The 27,736-nt window shown below is 36.1% G+C and overlaps 1 protein-coding gene across 1 annotated transcript in view; it reads right to left on the bottom strand.

The window, feature by feature from the left end:
* The window catches only part of LOC136034102 (zinc finger protein 665-like), a 62,482-nt gene extending 34,966 nt beyond the window's left edge, over positions 1-27,516 (bottom strand). Inside the window, exons 1-3 of the mRNA XM_065715232.1 lie at positions 27,253-27,516; positions 19,380-19,550; positions 15,196-16,255 (exon numbers count right to left, since the gene is read on the bottom strand). Coding sequence (XP_065571304.1) covers positions 15,196-16,255; positions 19,380-19,550; positions 27,253-27,280 — 1,259 coding nt within the window. The 5' untranslated portion in view covers positions 27,281-27,516. The remainder of the gene's footprint in view (positions 1-15,195; positions 16,256-19,379; positions 19,551-27,252) is intronic.
* Between the last annotated feature and the right edge of the window lie 220 nt (positions 27,517-27,736).

Below are 27,736 nucleotides of genomic sequence, written 5' to 3'. Positions count from 1 at the left end.
TTTGCCTCATGGACAAGGAGTGTCAACCATAAATGGATGCACTTGTCTAAGCATTGTAGTGTGGAAATTATGATGCTTTACAGCATAGTTTCCACTTTTGAAACATTGTGATGAAACTAAATCTTTACCTTCAGCCTATTTAGTTAGACATTAGGCCTATTTGCCCTCATCAAATCTAGACCTACCAATAATTAGGCCTAATAATATGCACTAAGCCTAATTATGTTAACAAGGCAATTAGACATAACGCTTTGCCATAAGTGACAAATAGACTAGGCATTATATGTCTTTTAAACAGTAGGTTAGCCTACCTTAAACAGTCAAATAGTTGATTTTTGAGACTTAAACAGGGACTTCATCTTTAAGGGATATAAATATACAGATCAGACCAAAAGAGCATGGGAAACTACGTGTTATCAATACTATTTGTTTAGGCCTTTTCCAACTATCCAGTTCGACTCGAATTTTTTCTATATATTTAAAGACATTTTAATGTTTAGCCATCTACTACGATAGGTCTGGCGCTAACAGTTTTCAACTCCTATCTTTCCATGTTAAATCGCCGAAGTTTCCACTCTTATAGTTTCCCATGCTCTTTGCATGTGTTAGTAACATAGGCTATATAGGCAAAACCTCCCACAGGCAATCAGCGCGGAAAGATCTTGGCTCTATTGTCAATGTCGTAACGGTAGCTATGTGTCGCTTTTGAAAAATGTTTGCGCAACTGTGTCTATATAGGCTGTGGTCAGTAATGTAAATTCCAAGCAGTATTGCTATATGTACCAAACATCTTTGAGAGTTCATACTGCAAACATCTTTTTTGGATATAATCTTATTCGTACAGTAAGACAATTGTTATTCTCTGGCTGGTAAATCAAGGTGTTAGCATCCCGATGATATCAACCGTGCTAAACCTGTTTTTGCATCAGATTAGTGTTGATCAAACAGTTCGTGGTAAGGAACTGTAGTAAGGAGCGACCCGGCTCACTAGTAACCAAAACTCTAAAAAATGGAATTTTGGTACCAATACCTACATCAAAAGAATCACATTTTAATGCTGATTTTAAATATATAAGTTTCATCAAGTTTAGCCTTACCCATCAAAAGTTACGAGCCTGAGAAAATTTGCGTTATTTTAGAAAATAGGGGGAAACGCCCCCTAGAAGTCATAGAATCTTAACGAAAATCACACCGTCAGATTCAGCGTATCAGAGAACCCTACTGTAGAAGTTTGAAGTTTCAAGCTCCTATCTACAAAAATGTGGAATTTTGTATTTTTTGCCAGAAGGCAGATCACGGATGCGTGTTTATTTTTTTTTTTTCCCAGGGATGATCGTATCGACCCAGTTGTCCTAGAATGTTGCAAGAGGGCTCATTCTAACGGAAATGAAAAGTTCTAGTGCCCTTTTTAAGTGACCAAAAATATTGGAGGGCACCTAGGCCCCCTCCCACGCTAATTATTTTACCAAAGTCAACGGATCAAAATTCTGAGATAGCCATTTTATTCAGCGTAGTCGAAAAACCTTATAACTATGTCTTTGGGGACGACTTATTCCCCCACAGTCCCCATGGGAGGGGCCACAAGTTACAAACTTTGACCAATGCTTACATATAGTAATGGTTATTTGGAAGTGTACAGGCGTTTTCAGGAGTATTTTTTTGGTTGGGGGAGGGGTTGAGAAGAGGGGGATATGCTGGGGGAACTTTCCATCGATAACTTGTCATGGGGGAAGAAAATCTCCATGAAGGGAGCGCAGGATGTACTAGCATTATTTAAAAAAACAATGAAAAAATAAATATGAAAAAGTTCTTTTTAGCTGGAAGTAAGGAACAGAATTAAAACTTAAAACAAACAGAAATTATTACCCATTTAAGGGGCTCACCTCCTCCTAATACCTCGCTCTTTACGCTAAAGTATTTTTAGTAATTTCAACTATTTATTCTACGGCTTTTGTGATTCTGGGGTCATTCTTAATGAATTGGGACAAAATTTAAGCTTTAGTGTAAAGAGCGAGGATCTGACAAGGGGGCGAACCCCCTCATATGTGTAATAAAAAATATGAGAATACAAAAGTTCTTTACGTAAGCTAATTTATAAGTTACGTAAATCTTTTACTAATAAAAATATTCGTAATAAATTAAAAGTTCTAGTTGCCTTTTTAATTAACCAAAAAATCGGAGGGCAACTAGGCTTCCTCCCCCGCTCTTTTTTTCTCAAAATCATTCGATCAAAATTATGAGAGCCATTTAGCCAAAAAAAAAAATATGCAAATTTCGTTTTAATTATTCCTCTGCGGAGAGCCAAAATCAAAACATGCATTGATTCAAAAACGTTCAGAAACTAAATAAAAAAAAACAAAGTTTTTTTAACTGAAAGTAAGGAGCGATGTTAAAACTTAAAACGAACAGAAATTACTTCGTATATGAAAGAGGCTGCTTCCTCATCAACGCCCCGCTCTTTACGCTAAAGTTTTTTACTGTTTTAAAAAGAAGAATTGAGAGACAGAGTCAAACTTTAGCGTAAAGAGCGGGGCGTTGATGAGGAAGCGGCCTCTTTCATATACGAAGTAATTTCTGTTCGTTTTAAGTTTTAATGTCGCTCCTTACTTTCAGTTAAAAAAAACTTGTTTTTTTTTTATTTAATAGCAAGGAAGGATCTAATGTGATTCCAACTAGATCGTAATTATTGATCCATTTAATGATGGCGAGCGTGAACAAAAAGGAATTTGAGGACTTAAAAGCTAGCATTGATACCAAGCTTACGAAATTGGATAAACTCGATATTATTTTGGCAAACCAAAACGAATTGTCCCTGAAGTTTGCGAGTTTGAAAGCTGATATTGAAGTCATAAAGTTGGATGGACGAGAACGCGGTAATAGGATTCGTGAACTCGAAAGTTAACTGAGCGCGCATAAAGATTCCTGCAAATTACTGTCGAAAGAACTATTGCCAATTGACTTAAAAAGCAGAAGAAAAAACCTCACCATTCATTGTCTACGAAACGAAAAGGGGTCAAAAACAAGCTATAACATTACAACTAGGCGAAGCTCATCGAAAACTGCGATACTAAAACCAGTTTTTCTTTCCCTTAGCAACGATAAAGACTAAATTAATTATGCACAATTTGGGGAAACTTGAGGGTTCGGGAGCTCGCGTTGTGTCTGATCTTCCTCCCAAACTTAACGATATCAGGAACAGCCTTCTGGCTGAAGGTCTGCGCGAAGCTGGTAAATATAAGCCCTCAAAGATCAAACAAAAGGGAGCAGATCTATGGTTAGAAGTACGTCACCTGAACTCTGAAGAGTGGGTCAAATACGATGACCATCATGAAGCTTAACAGTGAACTGCAATAGTGATTATAATGATTATTTAATAGACTATTGTTCCTTTTATTTTTTTTTATTGATATTAATTGACATCAGTATAAAGTTCTTTTTTTATTGGGTTTTGTTTACTGTAGTTTCCTTAGAAGTTTGCACTCTTATAGGGTCAGTAACACAGCCTATGTGGACACAACCAATCAGTGCAGATAGGTGTTGGCTCTATCGTCAATGTCGTGACGGTAGCTATTTGTTGCTTTTGAAAAATATGGGTGCAACTGTATCTATATAGGCTGTGGTCAATAATATAAACTCCCAACCACAGCTTAGATACCAATACAGTTATGAAAACTCGATTTATTTTTGGGACACAGTGCACGGTAGCGATGCTAGCGGCTGCAGACAGGAAACTGGCAGTCTGAATCTAAAATCGGAGCAATTGGACAAACAATTCAAAATTGAGTTCCCGCCTATGGTGTTGTAGTACGGTCTAGGAGGCGTCAAGTTCAGAACTCTGTACCAAAAGCTTCTCATGGGCAAGATAGGAGTTTTCATAACTGTATTGTATATCTAAGCTGTGCTCCTAACCTAAAGAAGTGAATGTTCCCTGAAAAAATCCTTGCCAATTAATGCATATCCAGTTTTTTCTACAGGGTGCAGCGTTGCCGTATAATGCCGCCGAAAACCTCAGGGAAAAGCGCGAACACCATACAAAGTGACGAACATGATTCTTGACTTTGCGCTGGGTGCCTTTCGATGTTTGATACCGAGTGCAACATATAAAACAAAGTTAATCAATAACTTGGAAGTGTTTGGGGTGTGCCTATTGTACAATCCTAAATTTCTAATGTTCATTCCTTAACAGTTTCTTATTTTATGCTTTAAAAGACTTAACATTTAAATTCAGAGTAAAGCAACTATTCTATCCAGAAAGAACATTTAACACAAAAGCATCAAATAGCTGGTTATCTTCAGCTTATTCATGGGTCAGTATAAAAAACTGCTCCAAGTTTACCTTCAAGTTGTTCCTCTAACATGTTTTTTTCTTCTTCACTTTCATTTTTGACGCGGTGTTATTTTCGTTGCCGCTTTTTCTCTAATAGCACAATTCTTTGTTCTTCACTTAATTTTTGACAAGTTCTGATACTTGCTTTCCCGCTATCACAAGTAATTCTCGGTGCCGTTCATCTTCTAACCCCATATTTCTTTATTCTCGTTATTGCATATCTTTTAACCACATACTTCTTTGTTCATAACTTCCGTTTTTAATTCGTTCTGATTCTCGTTGTCATGTGTCTTGTAACCGAATATTACTTTGTTCTTCAATTTTGTTTTTGACGCGTTTTCTGGTGAAGTGACCAGTTTAAGCCCACTACAAGTGATGAAGTGGTCTGAAAGTGGCAAGACTGGCGACTTCTATCCTCGCTCTGGTCGAGGTAGGTATTAACTACGAGTAGCATCTTAAACTATGGGTAGGTCTTAATGTAAGGGTAGCCAAATCTAAGTATAAGTATAAATTTGCAAGAAAACGGATATTAATTACTGGTTACTTTTAATCGATTCTAGACACCAACAGTAAGGGTTTAATGACTTTGGACAACAGAAGTAAAGGGTACTTGGCTCCAGACTACACGGCATAGTCGGATTATTTCGTCAGTAGCCAGTCCCAAGCCTGGGTAAAGGAGGAGGGTTGGGCTGGGGGCTTGTGACCCCCACCTGAGACTCTGGAGCACGAACGTGCAGTGGAGGAAACCCAAATTGCAAACGAAACATCAACGAATAGCCTCGGATCAATCCCTTTAACGATGACGACTAATGCATGCCCACGGAAAAGATTTTTGACTGCTAAGAAAAAGCTTAAACTGGGCTTTTGGAACGTGAGAACCATGTCCCAGCTTTCAAAGACGGAACAAGTCATAAAACAGATGATTCAATATAAAATTGATATCCTAGCTCTATCTGAAGTACGATGGACGGGTATGGGCGAAAAGCGAATAGACAAAGAACATACTATTATATATAGCGGCAACGATGCGACCAGAGATCAAGAAGTGGCCCTTCTGCTAACAAATGTTCCTGCCCAAGCTATGATAAGTTGGACCCCAGTATCATCACGAATTATAACGGCTAGATTCCTCGGTTTCCACGCGAAGCTGTCCATAGTAGCATGTTATGCCCCCACGAATGAAGCATCCACAGAGGATAAACAGAGCTTCTATAATGAACTAGTAGGTGTTTTTAAAGACATACCAAGACATGATGTGCTATGCCTCTTGGGAGATCTTAACGCCAAAATTGGAAATGATTACACTTTCTGTCCGGAGGTCCTCGGAAAGCATGGCATCGGAGAGCGAAATGACAATGGGGAACTACTGATTGATTTTGCCCTTTTACATGATCTGGTGATAGGGGGAAGTCTGTTTCCTCATCCAGACATACATAAATACTCCTGGACTTCACCTGATGGTCGAATAAGAAACCAAATTGATCATTGTCTCATTAATAGGAAATGGCGCTCAAGTCTACAAGATGTTAGAGCTTATAGAGGAGCAGATGTAGGATCTGATCACAATTTAATGATAGCCACCATTCTTTTGAAACTAAAGAAACATACAAGAAAGTGCCCCCTGCCTGCAAAACCACTTTTCGCATCAGCAAAGCTAAAAGACAATGAAATGAAAACGTTGTTCAATGTTGAACTATCCAATAAGTTTGAAACCCTCGTTTTGCCCGAAGATGCAGATTGTGAGACAATATGGGAGAGTATGAAGTCATGCTATCAAGAAGTGGCAGAATCAACAATTGGGTACCGTCCAAAATTGAATGATGAATGGCTTTCCCAAAGGACGAAGGACCTGATCGCTGAAAGGAAAAAGATAAAAAGCCAACTCCTGGATGCCCATGTACCAAGTGTACAAATACACAAACAAAATGATTATAGGAGGATCGACAAAGAAATCAAGAAAAGTGCACGGACAGATAAGAGAAACTACATTGAGCAAAAAATAATACAAGCCGAAGATGCAGCAAAGAGAGGAGACTCGAGGACCCTTTATAAACTAACGAATGAAATAAAAGGCAAGAAACCGATTCAAGATGGACCTGTAAGAAATCCTGATGGCGTTCTTATCACCGAGCGATCGGCTATTGATGAAACATGGGCCAACCATTTTGAAAAGCTTTTGAATAGACCACCGCCTGATGAGCTTCTAGATGTACCCTCTATAGCTTTCCTCAAGCTTAACATCAATACAGAACCCCCGACTCTTGACGAATTACTAACAGCCACAAAGAAATTAAAAAACGTCAAGGCACCAGGCGAAGACCATATCACGGCGGAGTTGATAAAGGCATCAATCAGTTCATGCATATCTATATGGCTGTCCTTGTTCTGAAAAATTTTGATGACACAAAAAGTACCAACAGATTGGAGGCGCAGCACACTCATAAAACTCTTCAAAAAAGGCGATAAGACAATACCTGGGAATTGGAGAGGTATTAGTCTCTCATCCATACCTGGCAAACTTCTTTCACTAATAATCCTTCACAGAATACAGAGTCCACTTGACAAGTACTTGAGAGAAGAGCAACATGGTTTTAGACCAGGACGTTCATGTACCGATTTGATCTTCACACTAAGGGTGTTAATTGATGATAGCCGAGAATGGCAAAACAAATTGTACATGGCATTTATAGACTTTGAAAAGGCCTTTGACTCGCTGCATCGGGAGACTCTATGGAAACTACTAACCTTTTATGGGATCCCTGAGAAGTTCATAGCCCTCATAATGGCTCCATACGAAGGATCTGAATGCTGTGTTAAAACAACAGAAGGAAGGACAAGATACTTTCGTGTCCTTTCCGGTGTTAAAGGCTGTGTCTTGTCGCCTTTCCTGTTTGCGCTAGCCATTGACCATCTGCTCCGTAACACTGGCACCAGAAGCATTCAATTAAACATAGAACACCAAATTAATGATCTGGACTTTGCCGACGATATCACGCTTATTGAGTCCTATAAACAAAAACTACAAGAATTTCTAGAAGATGTACGTGACAGAGGCCGACTTATGGAACTAAGAATCAACGCTGATAAAACAAAAAGTATAGCAGTAACCGATTCACCTTTACACCTGAGATGCGATAACCAGGACATTGAGCAGGTTCTAGAATTTAAATATCTTGGGAGCACAGTGTTAAATACGGGATCAACCGAAAAAGATACATCATGCCGCATTGGGCAGGCCTCCGGCACATTCAACAGACTGAAACCGATATGGAGGTCGCAGAATTTCTCCCTTCAACTCAAGCTTCGTCTATTTAATGGCAACGTCATCCGCGTCCTGTTATATGCTTCAGAAACCTGGCATCTGAATAACACACAAGAAAGGCGAATTCTAGCTTTCGAGAATACATGTCTCCGGAGAATACTAAACATCCATTGGCCACAAAAAATCTCTAATGAGAAGGTGAGACGGATGACCGGACAACCCATAGTGACAGATGTCATTAGGACACGTCGGTGGAAATACTTGGGGCATGTACTTCGTATGGACGATTCCCGGATCCCGAAAGCGACGTTCCAGAGGCAACCAGAAGGAAGAAGAAGAAGAGGCAGGCCGCGTAATACACTGCGGTGCACCTATCAGACGAACCTGCGAAACATAAATGCTTCCCTTCAACCGGCGTGGGAAGATGTCCTTGCTGCGGCGCACATGAGGGATGACTGGCAGCTTCTCGTTGATGCCCTGGGCGCCTCTGGAGGCACAGGAGGATCTAAGGTCTAAGGATGCAATTTATAACCATAATAAATACGTACACTTACATAAACTCAAATTGATTCGAAGTCCAGCAATAACCATAGGTCGAAGCATCTCAGAGCAAAAAGGCAACATACACTACGTACACGTCCACTTACATAACTCAACATATTCATACATAACTCAACATTAAATAACTCAGTGTAAATTTACATACACTTACATAAACTCAAATCGATTCAAAGTCCAGCAATGACAACATATCGAAGTATCTCCGAGCACAAAGGTGAAAATTTGAGGTGCTCGCATTTCAGCGGCACTTGCATATATTCAATATGCGTAGCCACGTATCCTGTTTTAAAACAGGGATATAGGAATTTTTCCAGTTCCTCTTTCAACCTATTCAACTAGTAGCTTAGGTTAATGCTTTTTTGAAAAATTCTTGCCTTATCCAAATTGCCCCTACTTTCAGTTAAAAAACTTGCGTTTTATTTAGTTATTAAATTTTTGTTCGTTTTAATGCTACTCCTTAATTTCAGCTGAAAAACTTTTTTTTATTCAAATATTGATAATGATCGCTGTTTTCTTACCAGTCATTATTGTGAAGAATTTGATGTTTTTTTTTTGTTTTTGTTTTTTTACTCCGACCAAACTAGATAGAAAAATGATTATAGTATACTGGAAAGGGGTCACTCAGACACAAATTAAAACTTCTACTATCTACATTAAAGGTCAAAACCCATTGATAGGCAGTCAAACACCCTGACCAACACCCTTTTTTCAATGGTTTTTCCCTATTGTCCTCTTTTCTTTAGGTTTCCCATAATTATTTTATAATGCTAAACTTAAACAGGGCAGGCATGGCCACCATGAAGGGGAAATTCGTGAGAATATTGAGGGCCAATTTGAACTAAATTAAAAGACAAAATTTGCATTCAGGCTGTCAAAAGAGTGCATCTCATGAATAGATTTTGGAACTGAGTTGGAACTTTCAGAGAATCAAACAGTTCGTGGTAACGACCAGTAGTAAGGATTGACCCGGCTCAATAGTAACTGAAACTCTAAAAAACGGAATTTTGATACCAATAGTTACACCAAAAGAATCGTATTTTAATGCTGATTTTAAATATATAAGTTCCATCAAGTTTATTCTTACCAATCAAAAGTTACCAGCCTGAGAAAATTTCCCTAATTTTAGAAAATAGGGGGAAACCCCCCTTAAAAGTCATAGAATCTTAACAAAAATCACACCACCAGATTCAGCGTATAAGTGAACCCTTACGAAGAAGTTTCAAGCTCCTATCTAGAAAAATGTAGAATTTTGTATTTTTTGCCACAAGGCAGATCATGGATGCGTGTTTATTTGTTTTTTTTCCAGGGGTGATCATATCGACCCAATGGTCCTAGAATGTCGCGAGAGGGCTCATTTTAACGGAAACTAAAGGTTCTAGTGCCCTTTTTAAGTGACCAAAAAATTGAAGGGTACCTAGGCCCCCTCCCACGCTCATAGTTTTCTCAAAGTCACTGGATCAAAATTCTGAGATAGCCATTTTGTTCAGCATAGTCAAAAAACCAAAAAACTATGTCTCTGGGGACGACTTACTCCCCACAGTCCCCGTAGGAGGGGCTGCAAGTTACAAACTTTGACCAGTGTTTACACATAGTGAGGGTTATTGGGAAGTTTACAGACATTTCCAGAGGGATTTTTTTGGTTGGGGGAGGGGGAAGGTGAGGGGGTTATGCGGGGGGAAATTCCCATGGAGGAATTTTTAATGGGGGAAGAGAACTTCCTTGAAGGGGGCGTAGGATTTTTAGCATTTTTAAAAGAGCAATTAAAAAAAAAAAATAGGAAAAAGTTTCTTCAACTAAAAGTAAGGAGAAGCATTAAAACTTAAAACGAATAGAAATTATTACGAAAGTTCACCTCCTCCTAGTACCTTGCTCTTTACGCTAAAGTAATTTTATTGATCTCAAATATTAGGCCATTCTTAAGAAACTGAGACAAAATTTAAGCTTTAGTGTAAAGAGCGAGGTATTGACGAGAGGGCGAACCCCCCTCATACATGTAATAAAAACATACGAATTTAGAAGCTCGTTACGTAAGCTGTTTCCGTAAGTTAGGTATATTTTTATTAATATATACGTTCGTAAAATTAGAAGTTCTAGTTGCCTTTTTAAGTAACCAAAAAATTGGAGGGTAACTAGGCCTATTCCCCCGATCTTTTTTATTAAAATCGTCCGATCAAAACTATGAGAAAGCCATTTTGCCAAAAAATAAATTAATGTGCAAATTTCGTTTTAATTATTCATGTGTGGAGAGCCAAAATCAAAACATGCATTAAGTTAAAAACGTTCAGAAATTAAATAAAAAAAATATTTTTTTAATTGAAAATAAGGAGCGACATTAAAACTTAAAACGAACAGAAATTACTCGAACAGAACAGAGTTTACGATGTCGTCTTGGAAAATCGGAGATGTTGCGGTTGCTAAGTTTCATGGTTATCCCTTGTGGCCAGTTAAAATTAATGGTGAAGTCAAGCAAGCTTCAGATCCAGCAAAATTCACCGTTTTCTGCTACGGGTCGCATGATTTTCAAACAGTCTCTACCCAAAGCCTCCACGATGTCAAATTAAAGAGAACAGAGGCACTGCAAAAAACTACTAACGAGGCCAAGCTTGCTTTCTATGAAATGGACAATGACCTAGAAATCTACCAGCCATACTTGGAAAATTATCGTGCTAAGCGCAAGGGCACTGTTTCTAACAGCATTGAACAACCAGGACATCTTTCGAAAAATCATCCGTCAAATCCAAGCCCGGATATAGGCAACCAATCTTCTTACCTGAACATGAGACTAACTCAGACCCAACAAGAATTGGAAGCTGTAAAAGCGAATCTCAGGGATGAAATCTCACGTAAAGTTTCTGATCACATAAAAAATCAACTCCCGCACTCGGCTGAATCAATTATATCTGACGTATATGATTATTTGATGGTCGAATACTCGCCAAAATTTGATTTTATCGAAAAGCCACTAAAAATCGCTAAAAAACAGCTTCATGATAATCGAAGAGATAGTGAAAAAGATTGAAAGTAGACTTGACGATATTGAGCAGGAAGATAGGCTGGATTCACTTATTTTCAGTGGTGTCAAACAAGCTCCGGGTGCTGATGTAAAATCGTGTTGCAATAATATTATCTCGGACAAGATGGGCATACAAGTTTATGTTTCGGAACTAACTAAAGTGTATAGATTTACCCTTCCAGCGAATCCTAAGCGGCCTGATATGATTGCACCGGTACTCGCCCAGTTTTCGTCTAAGGATGTGCCTAGAAAGGTATTTGCTGCTAAGAGACAACTGGCCAAATCTGGTATATTTGTGTCAGAAAGTTTAACTAAGAAGCTACGAGAAATTCTGCAACTGGCTCGTGATAGGTTAGGTAACCACAACGTATGGTCCGATCACGGCCGTATTTTCGCTCGATCTGGAAATGACGCTCGGACACGCCGACTGTGGAGTTGTGACGACATCTAATCTGATTTTTTTTTTTTCGTTTTAGTAGTTATAAATGTGTACTTCAGTATTTACATTCTTTCGTAGTAATAGTTCTTTAATAGGAAGTAGGATAATTTATTTATGAATGTTTTCACGATTACTACAGTTAGAAAAAAATCGCTTTTCGTTGGATAATATTTTGTCGAGTGATGTTGGTAGCCTGTCGGAATTTTCGGATAAACAGCCTGCAAGGCTTAGTAAATATGTTGCAGTAGATGATGTGAGTGCACCCGTTATGCTGTCCGGATTCCAGATTCTCCACTGGAATTGTCATTTAACTACTTCACATGAAGATGTAGTTGATATAATTAATAAACTTGACAGTGAGGTGCAAGTGATAGGTATTTGTGAATCATTTATTAGTGAACAGTGTCCTGCTTCGTTATTTAATTTTCCAGGTTACACACTTATTTCCAAGAACCGGTCATTGATGGGAAGGGGAGGTTTAGCATTCATAATCAAGGATGATATAAAATTTAAAGTAAGGGAAGATTTATCTTTATGGATTGAAGGTAAGATTGAAACTTTTGCTATTGAAATAGTGACAAGTAATAATAATCCACTTCTTATTTCATCGGTGTATAGACCCCCTGGTGCTAGTCCGGATTTTTTCCTAGAGGAATTCGAAATTTTAATATCTGAAATAAATCGAAATTTTGATAAAATTGTAATCATAGGTGATTTTAATTTTGATTTATTAGATCTTCAAGCCAAAAATTTGGATTTCCTTAATGTCATGCTTTCATTTGGTCTTTTCCCATTAAATTCTATCCCATCCCGATTAACAGATCATTCTGCAACTTTGATTGATAATGTTTTCGTCAGTGAAGTTATGGTGGAAGATAGCATGTGTGATGTATTAATCCATTCGGGTTCGGACCACTTACCGCTTCTTTGTTTGTTGCAGAAGTTATCACATTGTAAAATTAAAAGAAAAAAAAAGATTCTTCGGCGTGACATGAAAGAAGTTAATCTGGCTAAATTTAAAAATGAAGTTAGTTCGTTGGATTGGGAGGTGGTTTACAATGAAAAGGATGATGCTTCAAAAGCTTTTAATATTTTTTCAGATATTCTTTACCCTGTGTTTGAGAAAAATTGCCCATTGAATAAAATTAATTGCAAGAAAGCTAAACCGAGAAAGCCGTGGATAAATGATGAAATTTTGAGTTTAATAAGACAAAGAAATAAGTTGTATTGTCAATATCTTGATAATCCATCTGAAATGATTTTAAATGAGTTTAAAGAGTTGAGAAATTATGTAAATAATTCAAAAAGAAATGCAAAGAATGAGTATTATTTAAACCGTTTGAAGATTAAGGAAGGTAATATAAAAGATACTTGGGGAATTGTCCGTAAAGTGATAGGATGTGAAAAAAAAAGATGTGTGTATAACCAATTTAAAAACTAGTAATAGAATTATTCATGATAAATTGGAAATAGCAAATTACATGGGTGATTATTTTTCGAAAATTGGTAGTGTTATACAGAATGAAGTGTCTAGAGGTGGTGCCGTCAACATTAACGCAAATCCTTCAAGCATGCAGAATGGGTTTGAATTTGTACCATGTAATGTAGAAGAAGTTGAAAAAATTGTTTGTAGCCTTAAATGAAAATTCTTCTGGTGTAGATGGATTGAACCTAAAGGCTTTTAATTATGTGTCGGTGTATCTTTTACCGGTACTGGTTCATTTAATTAATCTCTCAATGGTTAAAGGGCATTTCCCGTCGGAACTGAAACGATCTAAAATCATACCTTTACATAATGGTGGGGACCCCTCAGATCCCTGTAATTGGCGACCAATTTCCATTTTACCTTTATTTAGTAAAATTTATGAAAAAGTTATTTATAAACGATTGTATGATTTTTTGGATTCGAAGAAAATTTTGTATAATGGACAGTTTGGTTTCAGAAGTAAACATTCCACTAGTCATGCAGTACACCATCTTTTAAGTTTTGTTGATAATGCGTTTGAAAATAATATGGTTCCTTTAACTGTTTTTGTAGATTTCCGTAAGGCTTTTGACACTGTTGATTTTAATACTCTTCTTAGTAGACTAAGTGGGCTTGGGTTAAGTAGTACTTGTGTAAAGTGGTTTTCATCGTATTTGCATGGCCGGACTATCAAAGTTGCTTTATCAGATATATCAAGCAGAGAGTTCGGTGTTAAGTGTGGAGTGCCTCAAGGTTCCGTGCTGGGACCTCTACTTTATCTTATTTATGTTAATTCGTTGGCTTCACATGTTGGAGTAGAAGCGCTGACCTCTTTCGCGGACGACACTGCGATAACAGTAATTGGTAGTGGTTTGGTGCAGGTTGCACATAAGGCTAATTTGGCACTTGAACGTTTGCGCAGTTTTACAGTAGGTAGTTCTTCAGCAGTTAATGCATCTAAAACAAATTACATTATATTTAGTAGAACAGGTAGGTACTTATTGATAATAATAACATTTTTTTTGGACATTTACCCATTAAACAAGTTTTTGAAATTAGGTATTTGGGGTTTTATTTACATAATAATATTAGTTGGAAAAAACATTGTAGTGTTATTGGTGCTAAAATGGCTAGGGGTCTAGGAATTTTGAGACATGTAAAAAAAACTTTTCCGTTCAAGATTTTAAAAATCATTTATTTTTCCCTTGTTCATCCTTATATAGATTATGGTTGTGTTCATTGGGCTAGCAATTTCTTCTCTAATTACAAAAGGATCCAGATTTTGCAAAATAAAAGCATTCGATTGATTGCGGACATAAAAGAGCAGGTTGAATCCAAAACTACTGCTAGCTTTTCCCGGTGTAATGTTTTAAATGTTGGTCAGATTCGTGACTACCAGGCATCAATTTTTGTGTTCCAGAGCATGAAACACATATGCCCTGAGTATTTTCATGATTATTTTTCCATGAATCAGGAGTACCATAATTATGATACAAGAAATTCACAACTTTTAAGCCATGAACAAAGAAAAACAGTTCGATCATCATATGTGGTTCGTAATCTGGGGCCTTCTGTTTGGAATAGTTTGCCGGCTGGCATCAGGGAGTCTGTCACTTTATATGGGTTTAAAAATAAATTGAAAATATTTTATTTAAGTAATAGGTTTTGAAGGGCAGAAGGTTTTTGATGTCTTTTTTTTGCAGTTTATTGATGTGGGGTGGGGGCTGAATACCGGTAAATGATATTTAATATGATTATTTTGTTGCATTTTGTTCATGTGTATGTGTTGTTATTTTTTATATATATGATAGGCTAGGTGGTTAATCATGAGCTGTTATGTTTAGATATTTTTTTATAAGATGTAAATCATAATATGAAATTGCAGCACAAGTCCTTAGGGCTTTCTTTTTGCTGCAATAATTTATTAGTGTTGTCATTTTTTTTATTTATGTTTGTATTGTGGATAAAATAAAATAAAACTTACCTACCTACTCTGTATATGAAATGGTCTGTTCCCTCCTTAAAGTTCAAACAACAACACAAAATTACATACAACAGGAAATTTTTCTCTAGCACAATCTGTTTGATAATTTTAACAAGAACATTTTAATAAACATATGACACTTACTCACTGATATGTACAAAGGCTTTTCCCTCAGTATGACTTCTTAGATGATTAGATAACCCAGAATTTGAAACATAACATTTCTTACATAGACCACATTCAAATGGTTTTTCTCCAGTATGAGTTCTTTGATGAATATGTAGGTCCGCTTTTCGGTAGAAAGTTTTCTCACATATATAGCATTCAAAAGGTTTTTCTCCAGTATGAGTTCTTTTATGACGAGACAAATGGGCGATTGAAGTAAAACGTTTCTTACATACATCACATTCGAAAGGTTTTTCTCCAGTATGAGTTATCTGATGACTAGATAAACTGGAACTATAAGGAAAAGATTTCTTACAAATATTACATTCAAAAGGTTTTTCTCCAGTATGAGTTCTCTGATGATAAGATAATTTTGTACTTGTACCAAAACGTTTCTCACATACATCACATTTGAAGGGTTTTTCCCCGGTATGAGTTCCCTGATGATAAGACAAACTGGTACTTGTAGTAAAACGTTTCTCACAAATATCACATCCAAATGGTTTTTCCCCAGTATGAGTTTTCTGATGATAAGATAAACTGGAACTTGAAGTAAAACATTTTTTACAAATATCGCATTCGAAAGGTTTTTCTCCAGTATGAATTCTTTGATGACGAGATAAAGCAGGATTTGTCGTAAAAAGTTTCTTACAAATATCACATTCAAAAGGTTTTTCCCCCGTATGAGTTCTTTGATGAACAAATAGGTGGGCTTTTTCGCGGAATGTTTTCTCACATATGCAACATTCAAAAGGTTTTTCTCTAGTATGAGTTTTTTTATGACAAGATAAGCTGGCACGTTTAACAAATTGTTTCTTACATACATCACATTCGAAAGGTCTTTTTTCAGTGTGAAAAGCCTCCTGTTTTGCCACACCATTTTCAGCAAATTCATAAATGTGACTTGGCATCTCATTTTGACAATTGAAATCTACTTCTTTTTTTAGCCATATTTCTGTCAAACCTGGAACGCTCACGTCCACTATTTCACGTCCTTGTTCGCTCATATCGTTATCAGAAGACGTTGTAACAGGGAGAACTAAAATAATATAGAATTCTCTCAAAATAAATCTGTAAGTCTTATATTTTTAGCCCTCTTCTTATTTGATAGAGAACTCAGCTTTTAACGTTTTTAACCTTAAAAAGCTTTTTTTAAACTAAAAGACTCTTAACTCGGTACTTAAATTTAAACAAAAGCAATTTGAGGCATTATTCATAATTTGAGGCATTATTCAACAATGTATATATGTTGGCTCGCTATGGAATTATTGCACCACACCTCCTACACATATATTTCTCTTCTATTCATTCCACGCTTGAGTACTGTTGCCCTGTAGGGGATTTCGGGCTGACTAAAGAAGAGTCGGACCGGGTTGAGAGGGTGCAATACCATGCCCTCCTAGTAATCTCAAAAGCCCCAAAATTACCATATTTATCCCTCCTTAATCAATTTCAACTTCAAAGTCTTACGCCCGTCGTTCAAAACTCGCCCTATCCTTTGGTAATAAAATCGTAGATAACTTCAAAGACCACACTGCCTTTCCATGACGAAAGTATTACAGTTCAAAATAGGGATGAAACCTTTTAATCGACAATGAACAGATATACAGTGTTCATCATCAGCAGTAAAACATGCTGTTCATCATCAGCGGTAAAACATGCTGTCCATCATCAGTAGTAACACATGCAGTGTTCATCATCAGCAGTTTGACTGCTGATGATGAACACTGTATATCTGTTCGAAATATCCAGTTAAAAATTTTATATCTGTTCACTGTGAATTAAAAGGTTTCATCCCTATTTTGAACTATTATACTTTGGTAATAAAATCCTGTCCAGCCCTATACACCGAAATATCCTACCGCCCCAACATCAACTGGCACGGGAGGTCAATCAGTTCCGTTGCAGAGCCTGTACCAAAACTTCAACCTGTCATTCTGTCACATGCTCGTTATGTGCGTAGTTTTGTGCACTCGTTGGTTAAGCTGTTTAATACCAAGTCGTATTTTTAATCTGGATTATTGTTGTTACTTGTATATATTATAATTTTGAGTTTGTTACTTTTGACTTGTCGACTGATTTTCGTAAGTATATAGAATAGAACATATTTATTCACTACAATAGCCAGAGTTTTCGTAAGTATATAGAATAGAACATATTTATTCACTACAATAGCCAGAGCTACCATTAGCATGTCATGACAAAAATAATTTATACCTTCAAAAACACTAACAGGAAAATTTAAACAAACATTATATTAATCAAACATTAAATATTATTCGCGTCAATATTATTAAAATGACGGGTAAAATATGGACAAATGATTTGTGATATTTCTCAGTACTATAGGCTGAGCAAGTCAGTAACTGTGGACAATTCTTTTTTATTTGTCGGAATCTAGTAACTGGTCCTTCAGTTGGGGGACTCTCAAGGTTGGGTAGTAGACGACACTGAGTTGGGGAATTCAAACAATTTAGTCCAAATCTATATGTTAAACCATGTCTACGACTATCAAGTGAGTCCAAATTGAGTTGTTTCAGTGCATCCTCGTAAGTTGAGTAGTTTTGTCCAAGTGTAATTTTTAAAGCTCTTTTTTGTATCGTCTCAAGTCTATCAGTTTGATCTTTTGTCAATCCTGGATGCCAAGCAGGGCATGCATACTCAAGAGAAGGTCCAACATGGCTGCAGTATACAGACTTTAAAACCTCAGTTGCTGTACCAAATCTTTTTAGGCTTGAAAATGAATGTAAAAGCAATGCGCCTTTTTTAGTCAGATAGTCAACGTGCGAATTCCATCGTAAATCATCGTCCAAAAGTATCCCAAGTATTTTAACAGTTTTCTTTGTTGGCAGTATGGAATTATGAGAAGAGTGGTTGTTACCCTTTAGGAAGGAAAACGTCATATAAGAGCTCTTAGTTTCACTGACCATCAGTTTTACCTTTTCTAATTCAGCTTTTAGATCATGATAAATTTCGATTAAGTCAGACTGTTCAGTAGTCAGAGGGCTTAGTCGCAGTGATAAAACAGTTAAATCATCAGCAAATGTTTTGATTTTTTTAAATCATCAGCAAATTAGTTTTGAGAACAAAACTAATAATCAGGTCTCTCTGTCGCATGTTTTTGAATAAAATGGATTGAGTTAACAGTTTGAATTATTTATTCAGTTATTCAGAATGTTGGTTGTAAGCCATTTTTACTTGAGTGTTGATTTGTCTTAAAAAAAATGTGTGAAGTACATTTTCATTGTGAGAAAGGGATTTCCAGCAATTAAAAGCTGATAAAATAGACTATTCTAATCCCCCCCCCAAATAAAACGAATCAACTCTCATAGAACTTTATCAATCAATAACATATTGACTATAAAAAAATCATTATGCAATACACAACAAACATTATTATAATCCTAAATACAAAAAAATTCATCCCTGTCTTTCGAACCAAAAAGCTGAATAAGGCCAAGAAACCTTTCAGAAGATTTAAAATTTAATTTTAAAAAATTAAACATTAAAATTTAATTTTAAAAAATTAAAAATCACGGAAGATTTAATTGCTGTTGCAACTTCATTGGGTGCACTCAACTTTCAATTCTTTAAAAGTCAATATTTAGTGAAAGAACCCATTGTTATTCGATTCTAAAATGAACAACCCCATATAATTTATCCACTTTTTGTATGGCAGTTTTGCATAAAGTGAAATTACTTATGTTTCAAAGTAAATCATTAAACTACTGATTTGTATACTAGCATATTGTTAAGGCAAATTACTTCTATAGTGTTTAGTTAAAAAAAACAATACATATAGTTCAAGCTTTGTGCTAGAAACAAAGGAAAATGTGCTTAGAAACACAGGCAAATATATACGTTTTATAACAAATTATAAAAGAGTTCTAGCGAATTCCAAAAGCGAGAAAGAACTCCCAAATAAAATTAAGTTTGTAACTCAATTCAGGAGTTTAATTGGGATACAACCTTTTATATCTTAATAATCAAAACTATCTGGGATTAGTATTTACTAAATATTATTTTTTCAATGCAATCCAAACATTCAGATGCAATAAATACCAATCTTTCTCGCCCTGCCACAATTTCAAAGCAAGTTCAAGATACACCTTCTGATTTTGGATATGCGTCAAATACAGAAGATAAGGATATATGAAGCCTACCTTTGTCCCCATCAATGTTCAAATCCAGTTTAAGATATTCAGCAATATTGTGACAATCGCCAGAGATGCCAGGAGAAACGGCAATAAAATTTTCTTCGTTTTCCATTAATAACACAGGAATTAAACTTCCAAAATTATTTTTAGTATCATTTGAAGATGTGTCTTCAGCTTCTACAAAAATTAGAGCAAAAAATCAATAAAAACACTCACAACAAAATAAGTCAGTTAGTCATAAAACTTTTAGTATACCACACAACTCGGAAAACAACAATACATATACAACGGAAAACATATACAAGGAGAACATGTTGGTTTCATCAGAAGCAACTATCTGCTGTTGTCCACAGTAAAGAGTCATTAGGCTTCAATTTGTTCTTTTAGAAACTTTGATTGGGGCTTGTGCAGTGGACATGTTTGATAGAGTGTGAAAAAAATGAATGTACATGAAGTCTATCAAAAGATATATCTGTAATATCTTAGGTGCAGGTAAGAGTATTAAGTTAAAACTTTCAAGGACACTACTAATCCTTTAGCTACTGTGACTGTTTGCATATTGAACTACAACAGCAACCAACTGCAACTAACCACAACTGTGACTGCAACCAATTTTATTTTCAATGACTCATGAAATTTAAACAGGATATTCAATAAAATTAAAACATACCTATGTGCAGTTCAGATGTCAAAATGGTGCATATATCAAAGACAACTAAGGGTAATACATAGAAGCTTTCAGGGCATGAAAAAGAAGATATTCAAAAGCAATCACAGGGCAGCAAAAAGGAATTGGTTGGCTTAGTGTCCTTTTTAATAGTCACAAGTTATTGAAGGGCAACTACACCCCCCCCTCCCCACTGATGTAAGTTCTACAAGACGGTGACAGTAAACGTATGGCATAGTTGGAAATCAAAAGTTCTACTACCTTTTTTAAGAATCAAAAGTTATCAGTGGGCAACCAATTAACACTCTGTTTTCCCCAAATATATCCAATACAATTTGAAATAGCCATTTTGTTCAGAACAGTCCAAAGGATGAAAACCTATGCCTCCAGAGTTGACAACCCTCCCCAAAGCCCTGGGGCTAAGACAATAAGTTAAGCAATTTGCTCATTGTTAACATATAAGGTTTTTATGCAAGAAGTGGTTGTATTAGCTTTGACGGATGCTCATTTGCTTAATACAAAAAGTTCTATTGTCCTTTTAAGTCAGAAGCGACTTGAGGCAGCCAGTCCCCAACATAGCCTTTTCCCTCAATGGAGCTAATCATTATTCAGCAATAGCCATTTGGCTAAAAATAGCTCAAGGTCAAGTAATTGACCTCCAGGATTGAAAACCCCCAAGCCCAAGAGGCAAGGGCTGTAACTTATGCAATTTAACCATTTTTTTCATGTAATGATTTTATTGGGAAAGAGGGCATATTTGATCATGGGCCTCAAAGAAGGCTTATGGCATTAAGGTCAAACTTTCCAGAAACATTGAGAGGGATGCCAAATACAATCAAAATACACTATTTGCTTGCTCTTTGTGAAAAAAGAATATCAGCAACATTTAAGAAACAAACATTTAAGGGCATAAAGTTGAAAATTTCAAGATATGCAGAAGAAACTTTAAAGAGAGATTAGAGGGCAACTAGTTCCCATTGCTTTAACCTTTTTAGGTGCCTCCCTCCCTGCTCAATATTGATTACAATTGTCATTTAGTTTAACTTGTCAAAAAGTCAAATAGCTTTAAATTCAGTGATATCATGCACCCAATTTCTCAAGGGCAAGCACAGTGAATCATACAATTTGCATATTGTTTATGTACAGGATATACCATTAGATAGAAGAAATATATTTGATTCTGGGTGTATCCAAAAGACTAAGGGCATTAAGGGCATAGGTCAGGACCCTTGGGGGTCGTGGGGGAGTGCGTTGTATCTCTGGAGGCATAGTACTAGACTTTATTATCAAGTCCCTGACCTACTTTACTGTAAACGTCCTCTCCAATTAACACACTTTGGTGCGATACAATCACCTCAAGCAAACTTTGCTTTATAAAAGTGAAAATTTCCAAGATAGAATCCATAGCATTAAAATGAAGGAAAACAAAAGTTTAAAAAGTCTATACAATGTATCCTTCAAGAAATTTCCCAAGTTCAATGCTGCTGATAATGCTTATTTTACTAATAAATTTAATTAAAGAAGAGTCATTCACAGAAAATTAATGGTAATATTAATCTGGGCATTGATGATACAGATTTTCATATAATCTAGCTAACTAAAATGTGCATACGTAAATTAATGCCATTTTTGCATTGTTTCTGAGGAAAACTCAAGATTCAGCATAATAGTTTCTATGGGGCAAAGTTTATCTTGGTCACATGTTTTTGATTGTATCTTATCTTGTCAAGTAGTTTTTCAACTATGATTTAAAGTTGACAACTAATTGGATATAAAAATTAGCTTATAAATAATCCCTAAATCAACTAAAGTGTAAAGTGGCACTTTGTGTATATCTATATATATAAAAATAAGTTGTTTGTCTGTGTGTATGTCGAGTGACGTCATGTCATCAGGTCGTCATGTCGTCAAGAAGTTAGTTGTCGTCATTGTTATGACAATGACGTCATTAAAGGTATTTAAGAAAATCGTTCAAAGACAAATTTTTAATTGTAAGAAGATTGTGGACGGAAAAATGTTTAATTGTAAAATGACTGAAGAACCTACAATGGCAACAGCCAAGGAAGCTGCTCAAAAAAAAGCTTCCAAAAAGGAAGCTGCTGCACAAAAAAAAACTAAAAAGAAAAAAGAAAAAAAACTAAAAAAACTAAAAAAAAAGGTAAAAACCAAAAAAAAAACTAAAAAGAAAAAAGGAGAAAAACACAAAAATAGACACAGGGAATATAAATGACAACCGGGACACAGGGGCACAACTACAATGGGGACGCTGGGGGGCACAGGGGGATATATAAATGACGACAGGGACACAGGGAATGTTTGATTAGCAATCACCATCAACAAAGCTCAAGGGCAATCATTAGAATCATGAGGTATAACTAAAATAACTAAAAAAAGGTAAAAAACTAAAAACTAAAAAAAAGACCAATTCAAAAACGAATGTGTATACAGACCAGGACACCGGGACACAAATGAAGACCAGGACACAGGGAATATAAATGACAACCAGGACACTCAAAGAGAAATTACAGACTGGGACACCAGGACACAACTACAACGGGGACGCCAGGGGGCACAGGGGGATATTCAAATGACGACGGCGACACAGGGAATGTTCGATTCGCAATCACCATCAACAAAGCTCAAGGGCAACCATGGTGGGGGCGCGAAGCACCCCCACCAACTAGGTGTTGGGGTGGCGCAAACCTGCAATGGCAACAGCTGAGGAAGCTGCTAAAAAAAAACTGCTAAAAAAAAGCTTCCAAAAAGGAAGCTGCTGCAGAAAAAAAACTAAAAAGAAAAAAGAAAAAAAAGGTAAAAACCAAAAAAAAAAACTAAAAAGAAAAAAAGGGGAAAAACACAAAAATTTATTTCATGATATACCAATTCAAAAACGAATGTATATACAGACTGGAACACCAGGACACAAATGACGACCGGGATACTCAAAGAGAAATTACAGACTGGGACACCAGGACACAAATGATGACTGGGACACAGGGAATATAAATGACGACCGGGACACAGGGACACAACTACAATGGGGATGCCAGGGAACACAGGGACACAACTACAACGGGGACACCAGGGGGCACAGGGGGATATATAAATGACGACGGCGACACAGGGAATGTTCGATTAGCAATCACCATCAACAAAGCTCAAGGGCAATCATGGTGGGGGTGCAAAGCACCCCCACCAACTAGGTGTTGGGGTGGCGCAAACCTGCAATGGCAACAGCTGAGGAAGCTGCTAAAAAAAACTGCTAAAAAAAAAGCTTCCAAAAAGGAAGCTGCTGCAGAAAAAAAAAACTAAAAAGAAAAAAGAAAAAAAGAAAAAAAAGGTAAAAACCAAAAAAAGACTAAAAAGAAAAAAAGGGGAAAAACACAAAAATTTATTTCATGATATACCAATTCAAAAACGAATGTATATACAGACCAGAACACCAGGACACAAATGACAACCAGGACACTCAAAGAGAAATTACAGACTGGGACACCAGGACACAAATGATGACTGGGACACAGGGAATATAAATGACGACCGGGACACAGGGACACAACTACAATGGGGATGCCAGGGAGCACAGGGGGATATATAAATGACAATGGCAACACAGGGAATGTTTGATTAGCAATCACCATTAACAAAGCTCAAGGGCAATCATTAGAATCATGAGGTATAGATCTGAATATGGATTGTTTTTCCCATGGACAATTATTTGTTTCATGTTTAAGAGTTGGTAAACCTGACAATCTATTTATATGCACAGACAATGGGACAGGGAAGAATGTTGTATATTCGCAAGTTTTACATAGTTAAAAACATATATATATATATATCTATATTCACAGGTGGGACACAGGGACACAACTACAATGGCGCGTAACAACTTACGCGCGGGGGGGCTAGGGGGCGCGAAGCACCCCAACCAACTAGGTGTTGGGGTGGTGCAAAGCGCCACCCCAACAGCTAGTTATAAAATAAGAATTTTATCATTTTTTGGTTTCTTTCATTATTTTTGGCTTTTGATACAGGCTTGGGCTACATGAGACCATTCAGATAGAAGAGGATGCATTGTCAAAAATACAAACAAAACACTAAAAAGAAAATAACACTAGCACTCTAAAAATGTGCATCTTAGATAAAATTTTAGACAAGCTACTTTTTGCTATCTTGGAAAGTGGAAAGGTTAGGAAAATAAAGCTTTCAGTACTGAATGTAGGGCAAAAAATATACTCCAAGAAGTTATTACCAAGCTATTATAATAATTCTCACCCCAACAGCTAGTTATAAAATAAGAATTTTATCATTTTTTGGTTTCTTTCATTATTTTTGGTTTTTGATACAGGCTTGGGCTACATGAGACCATTCAGATAGAAGAGGATGCACTGTCAAAAATATAAACAAAACACTAAAAAGAAAATAACACTAGCACTCTAAAAATGTGCATCTTAGATAAAATTCTAGACAAGCTACTTTTTGCTATCTTGGAAAGTAGAAAGGTTAGGAAAATAAAGCTTTCAGTACTGAATGTAGGGCAAAAAATATACTCCAAGAAGTTATTACCAAGCTATTATAATAATTCTCTTCTAATTTCTATCTTTAAGAGCTTTGCCTACTTGACAGGTGCTTATTTGATACTTTTGTATAGTTTGTCTCTGTTCTCTTATTTTGAAAAATTCACAGCCTTCTTCAAACTTCCAGATAAATTACTGCCAACATGCCTATTTTAGTCCATGTACAACATAGGTTCCTGATAAAATGCACAAAACATGGAATCAACTCTATCATTAAATTACATATTCAGGGTAGGGGTTAGGCATTTTGAATCCTTCCAAAACATTTGTCAGACTTGTAAAACTGCAATAAAAATGTATAATTACTAATTTATTATATAATTTTATAAGTTTTTTTTTGTTGGAATTAAAAAACTTGGATCAGGTACAGAGCACCTATTGGAACAGAGACAAAGAAACATTATAATTTAATTTTGAGTTTCTGGTTTCTTTCTCTGAGGTTTTAGTTCTGAAAAGGCAATTCCTATTATCTGAAAAAATTTTCAGCTATATTGATGTCTTTTTCTAAATTTAGGAAATATATTTGAAGATCTTTGAAACCTCTCAAATTGGGATTGAGCTAAGTTGTGAAGCCAAAAATACTTTTCTTGAACTTCACTTAAGCAGATGACCTATTTTGTAAGGTTTCACTTTCATAAAAAAAATGTTTTTAAAGGTAAATGAAGGATAGTGTCCTCTACAAGGAGAACAAATGGAGCCATGGACCAATATTTAGACTTTTAAGTCATTTACGTACTTGTTGTTGTAAAGAAAATACGCTTGGCTTTTGCCCTCTGCATCACTAAATAATAATTAAACAAAAATCATAAAAACAAAAAAAAATATACAAATCAAATAAAGTAAAAAATACAAGGAAAATAAAATATATACCACAAATCAAATCATCTTCTCTTCTAACCATACTCTTGTGACTGGGGAAAAAAAGCAACAAACCTAATAAAATCAAATAAAATTACAACCAGTTGAAAATCTTTGTTGAAGACACAAAAACTCCCAATGCCTCTAATATTTTTGTCTCTTTATCTTTACTAACATGAGTAAAACCTAAAACAAGAGGGGTGGACATCTTCAGGCCCAGTGATTTGATTTTTCTGATTAGAATATTTCTCTCAGTTGTGAAACAAGGGCATTCTGAGAGAATGTGATCAATTGTTTCATCAATATTTAAATACCTATAAAAAGGCATCACTTGCTATCTGTAATGATGATATAGTGCTTGACAAGATCTGGTCATTGCATGACTTTTTCTATTTGGAATTTTCCTATTTGGCTGGATAAGGTGATGTGGAAATACAATGCCCCTCAAAAGACAAAAGACATATTTGTTGTTGTAATACATGTATTATTAGTTCTAACAGAATTTGCAGCAGAAGTTATTAATTTTGAAGATTCATTTACAGTGAGAGCAAACTTCCAAGTAATTGGGTTTTGAATAGCCTGTTTTGCAATACTGTCAGAAATTTCATTTCCCTTAATCCTTATGTGACAAGGAACCCAGAACATTTTCAGTTGAAGAGCATGAGAAGACATTATTTTCCGAATCGTTTCCTGTAGATGAACAATGATTGAAGTAACTTTTCCTTGCCTCTTTTTTTGACCAGAAAGAACACTTTTAGAATCAGAAAAGATAACATGAAAACATGTTATCATGAAAAGATGCACCTGATTCTGCTTCCAGCACTGTGTCAAGAGCTTTTTGGAGAGCAAGACATTCTGAATGGAAAATTGAAATTTTATCTGAAATTCTAATCCCAACTGATGAACCATTCTACTCAGAAAAAATGCCAATGGATGCCTTTCCATCATTTGAGACTGATCTATCAGTAAATATCTTTTTCCAATTACAAAATTTGGTAGAATTCTAGTTAATTAAGTTTTTGCTATCTTGGAAAGGGTTTAGGTTAGGAAAATGAAACTTTCAGGGATGAATCTACAGGCTAAAGTATGTCCCAGGAAGGTATTTTAAAGTACCCACCTCTACTCATTCTCCCTCTAGAGGGCCCTGAAATTTGCCTACATGACAGGTCTATACCTATTGAAATTTTGACAAAACAAAATTTTACCTTAATTTTCAGTTACTAGTTGCTTTTTCTTTGGCTTTAGCTCTGAAAACGCAATTCCTGTTATTTGATTGGAATTTTGAGCCATATCAATGTTTTTTTTTTTTAATTGAGGAAATGTATTTGCATATCTTTAAATCCTTATAAAATGGAATTGAGCAAAGTTATGAAACTGAAAACAATTTTGTTGTACTTCAATTAAGCACAAGATCTATTTTGCAAGGTTTCACTTTTATAACACATATATTTTTAAAGGTCAGGGCCCTCTAGAGGGAGGAGTGGAGGTAGTTGCTTCAAAATACCTTCCTGGGACATATGTTAGTCTGTAGATTCATCCCTGAAAGTTTTGTTTTCCTAGCCTAAACCCTTACTGAAATAGCAAGAAGTCAATTAACTAGAATTTTACCCAAAATTCTACCATTTTAGCTAATGTAAGTTGACGAAGGATTACACTATTATTTTATTCTTAGGACAATCCATGCCAGGGATATTTATAACATTATCAATGTTATTAGGAGGATTGGGAGATATCTGGGTCTGGCAAGAAAAAATTAGGTTTTCAGGAACACCTATACCATTCAGCAAGGAAATCATTTGATCCATTCTCAATTCTCCTGGGACTTCTGCATCTTCTTTGTTTTCATTGTTTTAATTATATAATGTGGCCGGTCTAGAGTTGCCAAGTATTTGTTTTCCAAAAATCCATAGATTAAGTACACTGAGTCGTTTATCTTCTACATCTGGAGAAACCTGTGCAGAAGAGAGCGATAACGAAGGGCCGTATTGGAACCGGCGGAATATCCATCTTCAAACTGCAGGGAATATGGGATTCGGGTATCTTCACTTCCCACTGGTCCAGAATCCCCCCAAGTTCCGGCAACCCCGTGGGGAATTGACATCTATCGGCTGAACGTTAGATGAGTTTGATGCATATACACAGTCTCAGTCAAAGAAGATGAAGAGCTTTGCATGAAAAAAACACAGCTTTGTCAGCCAAAGGGAATATTCAAAATTAATTGCATTGAGAACTGACCAAACACATGCTGAAAAGGATCCAGA

The sequence above is a fragment of the Artemia franciscana genome, chromosome 12 (assembly GCF_032884065.1).
Source record: "Artemia franciscana chromosome 12, ASM3288406v1, whole genome shotgun sequence".
In the NCBI taxonomy this organism is placed as follows: domain Eukaryota; kingdom Metazoa; phylum Arthropoda; class Branchiopoda; order Anostraca; family Artemiidae; genus Artemia; species Artemia franciscana.
This window is presented reverse-complemented; position numbering and strand designations above follow the sequence as displayed.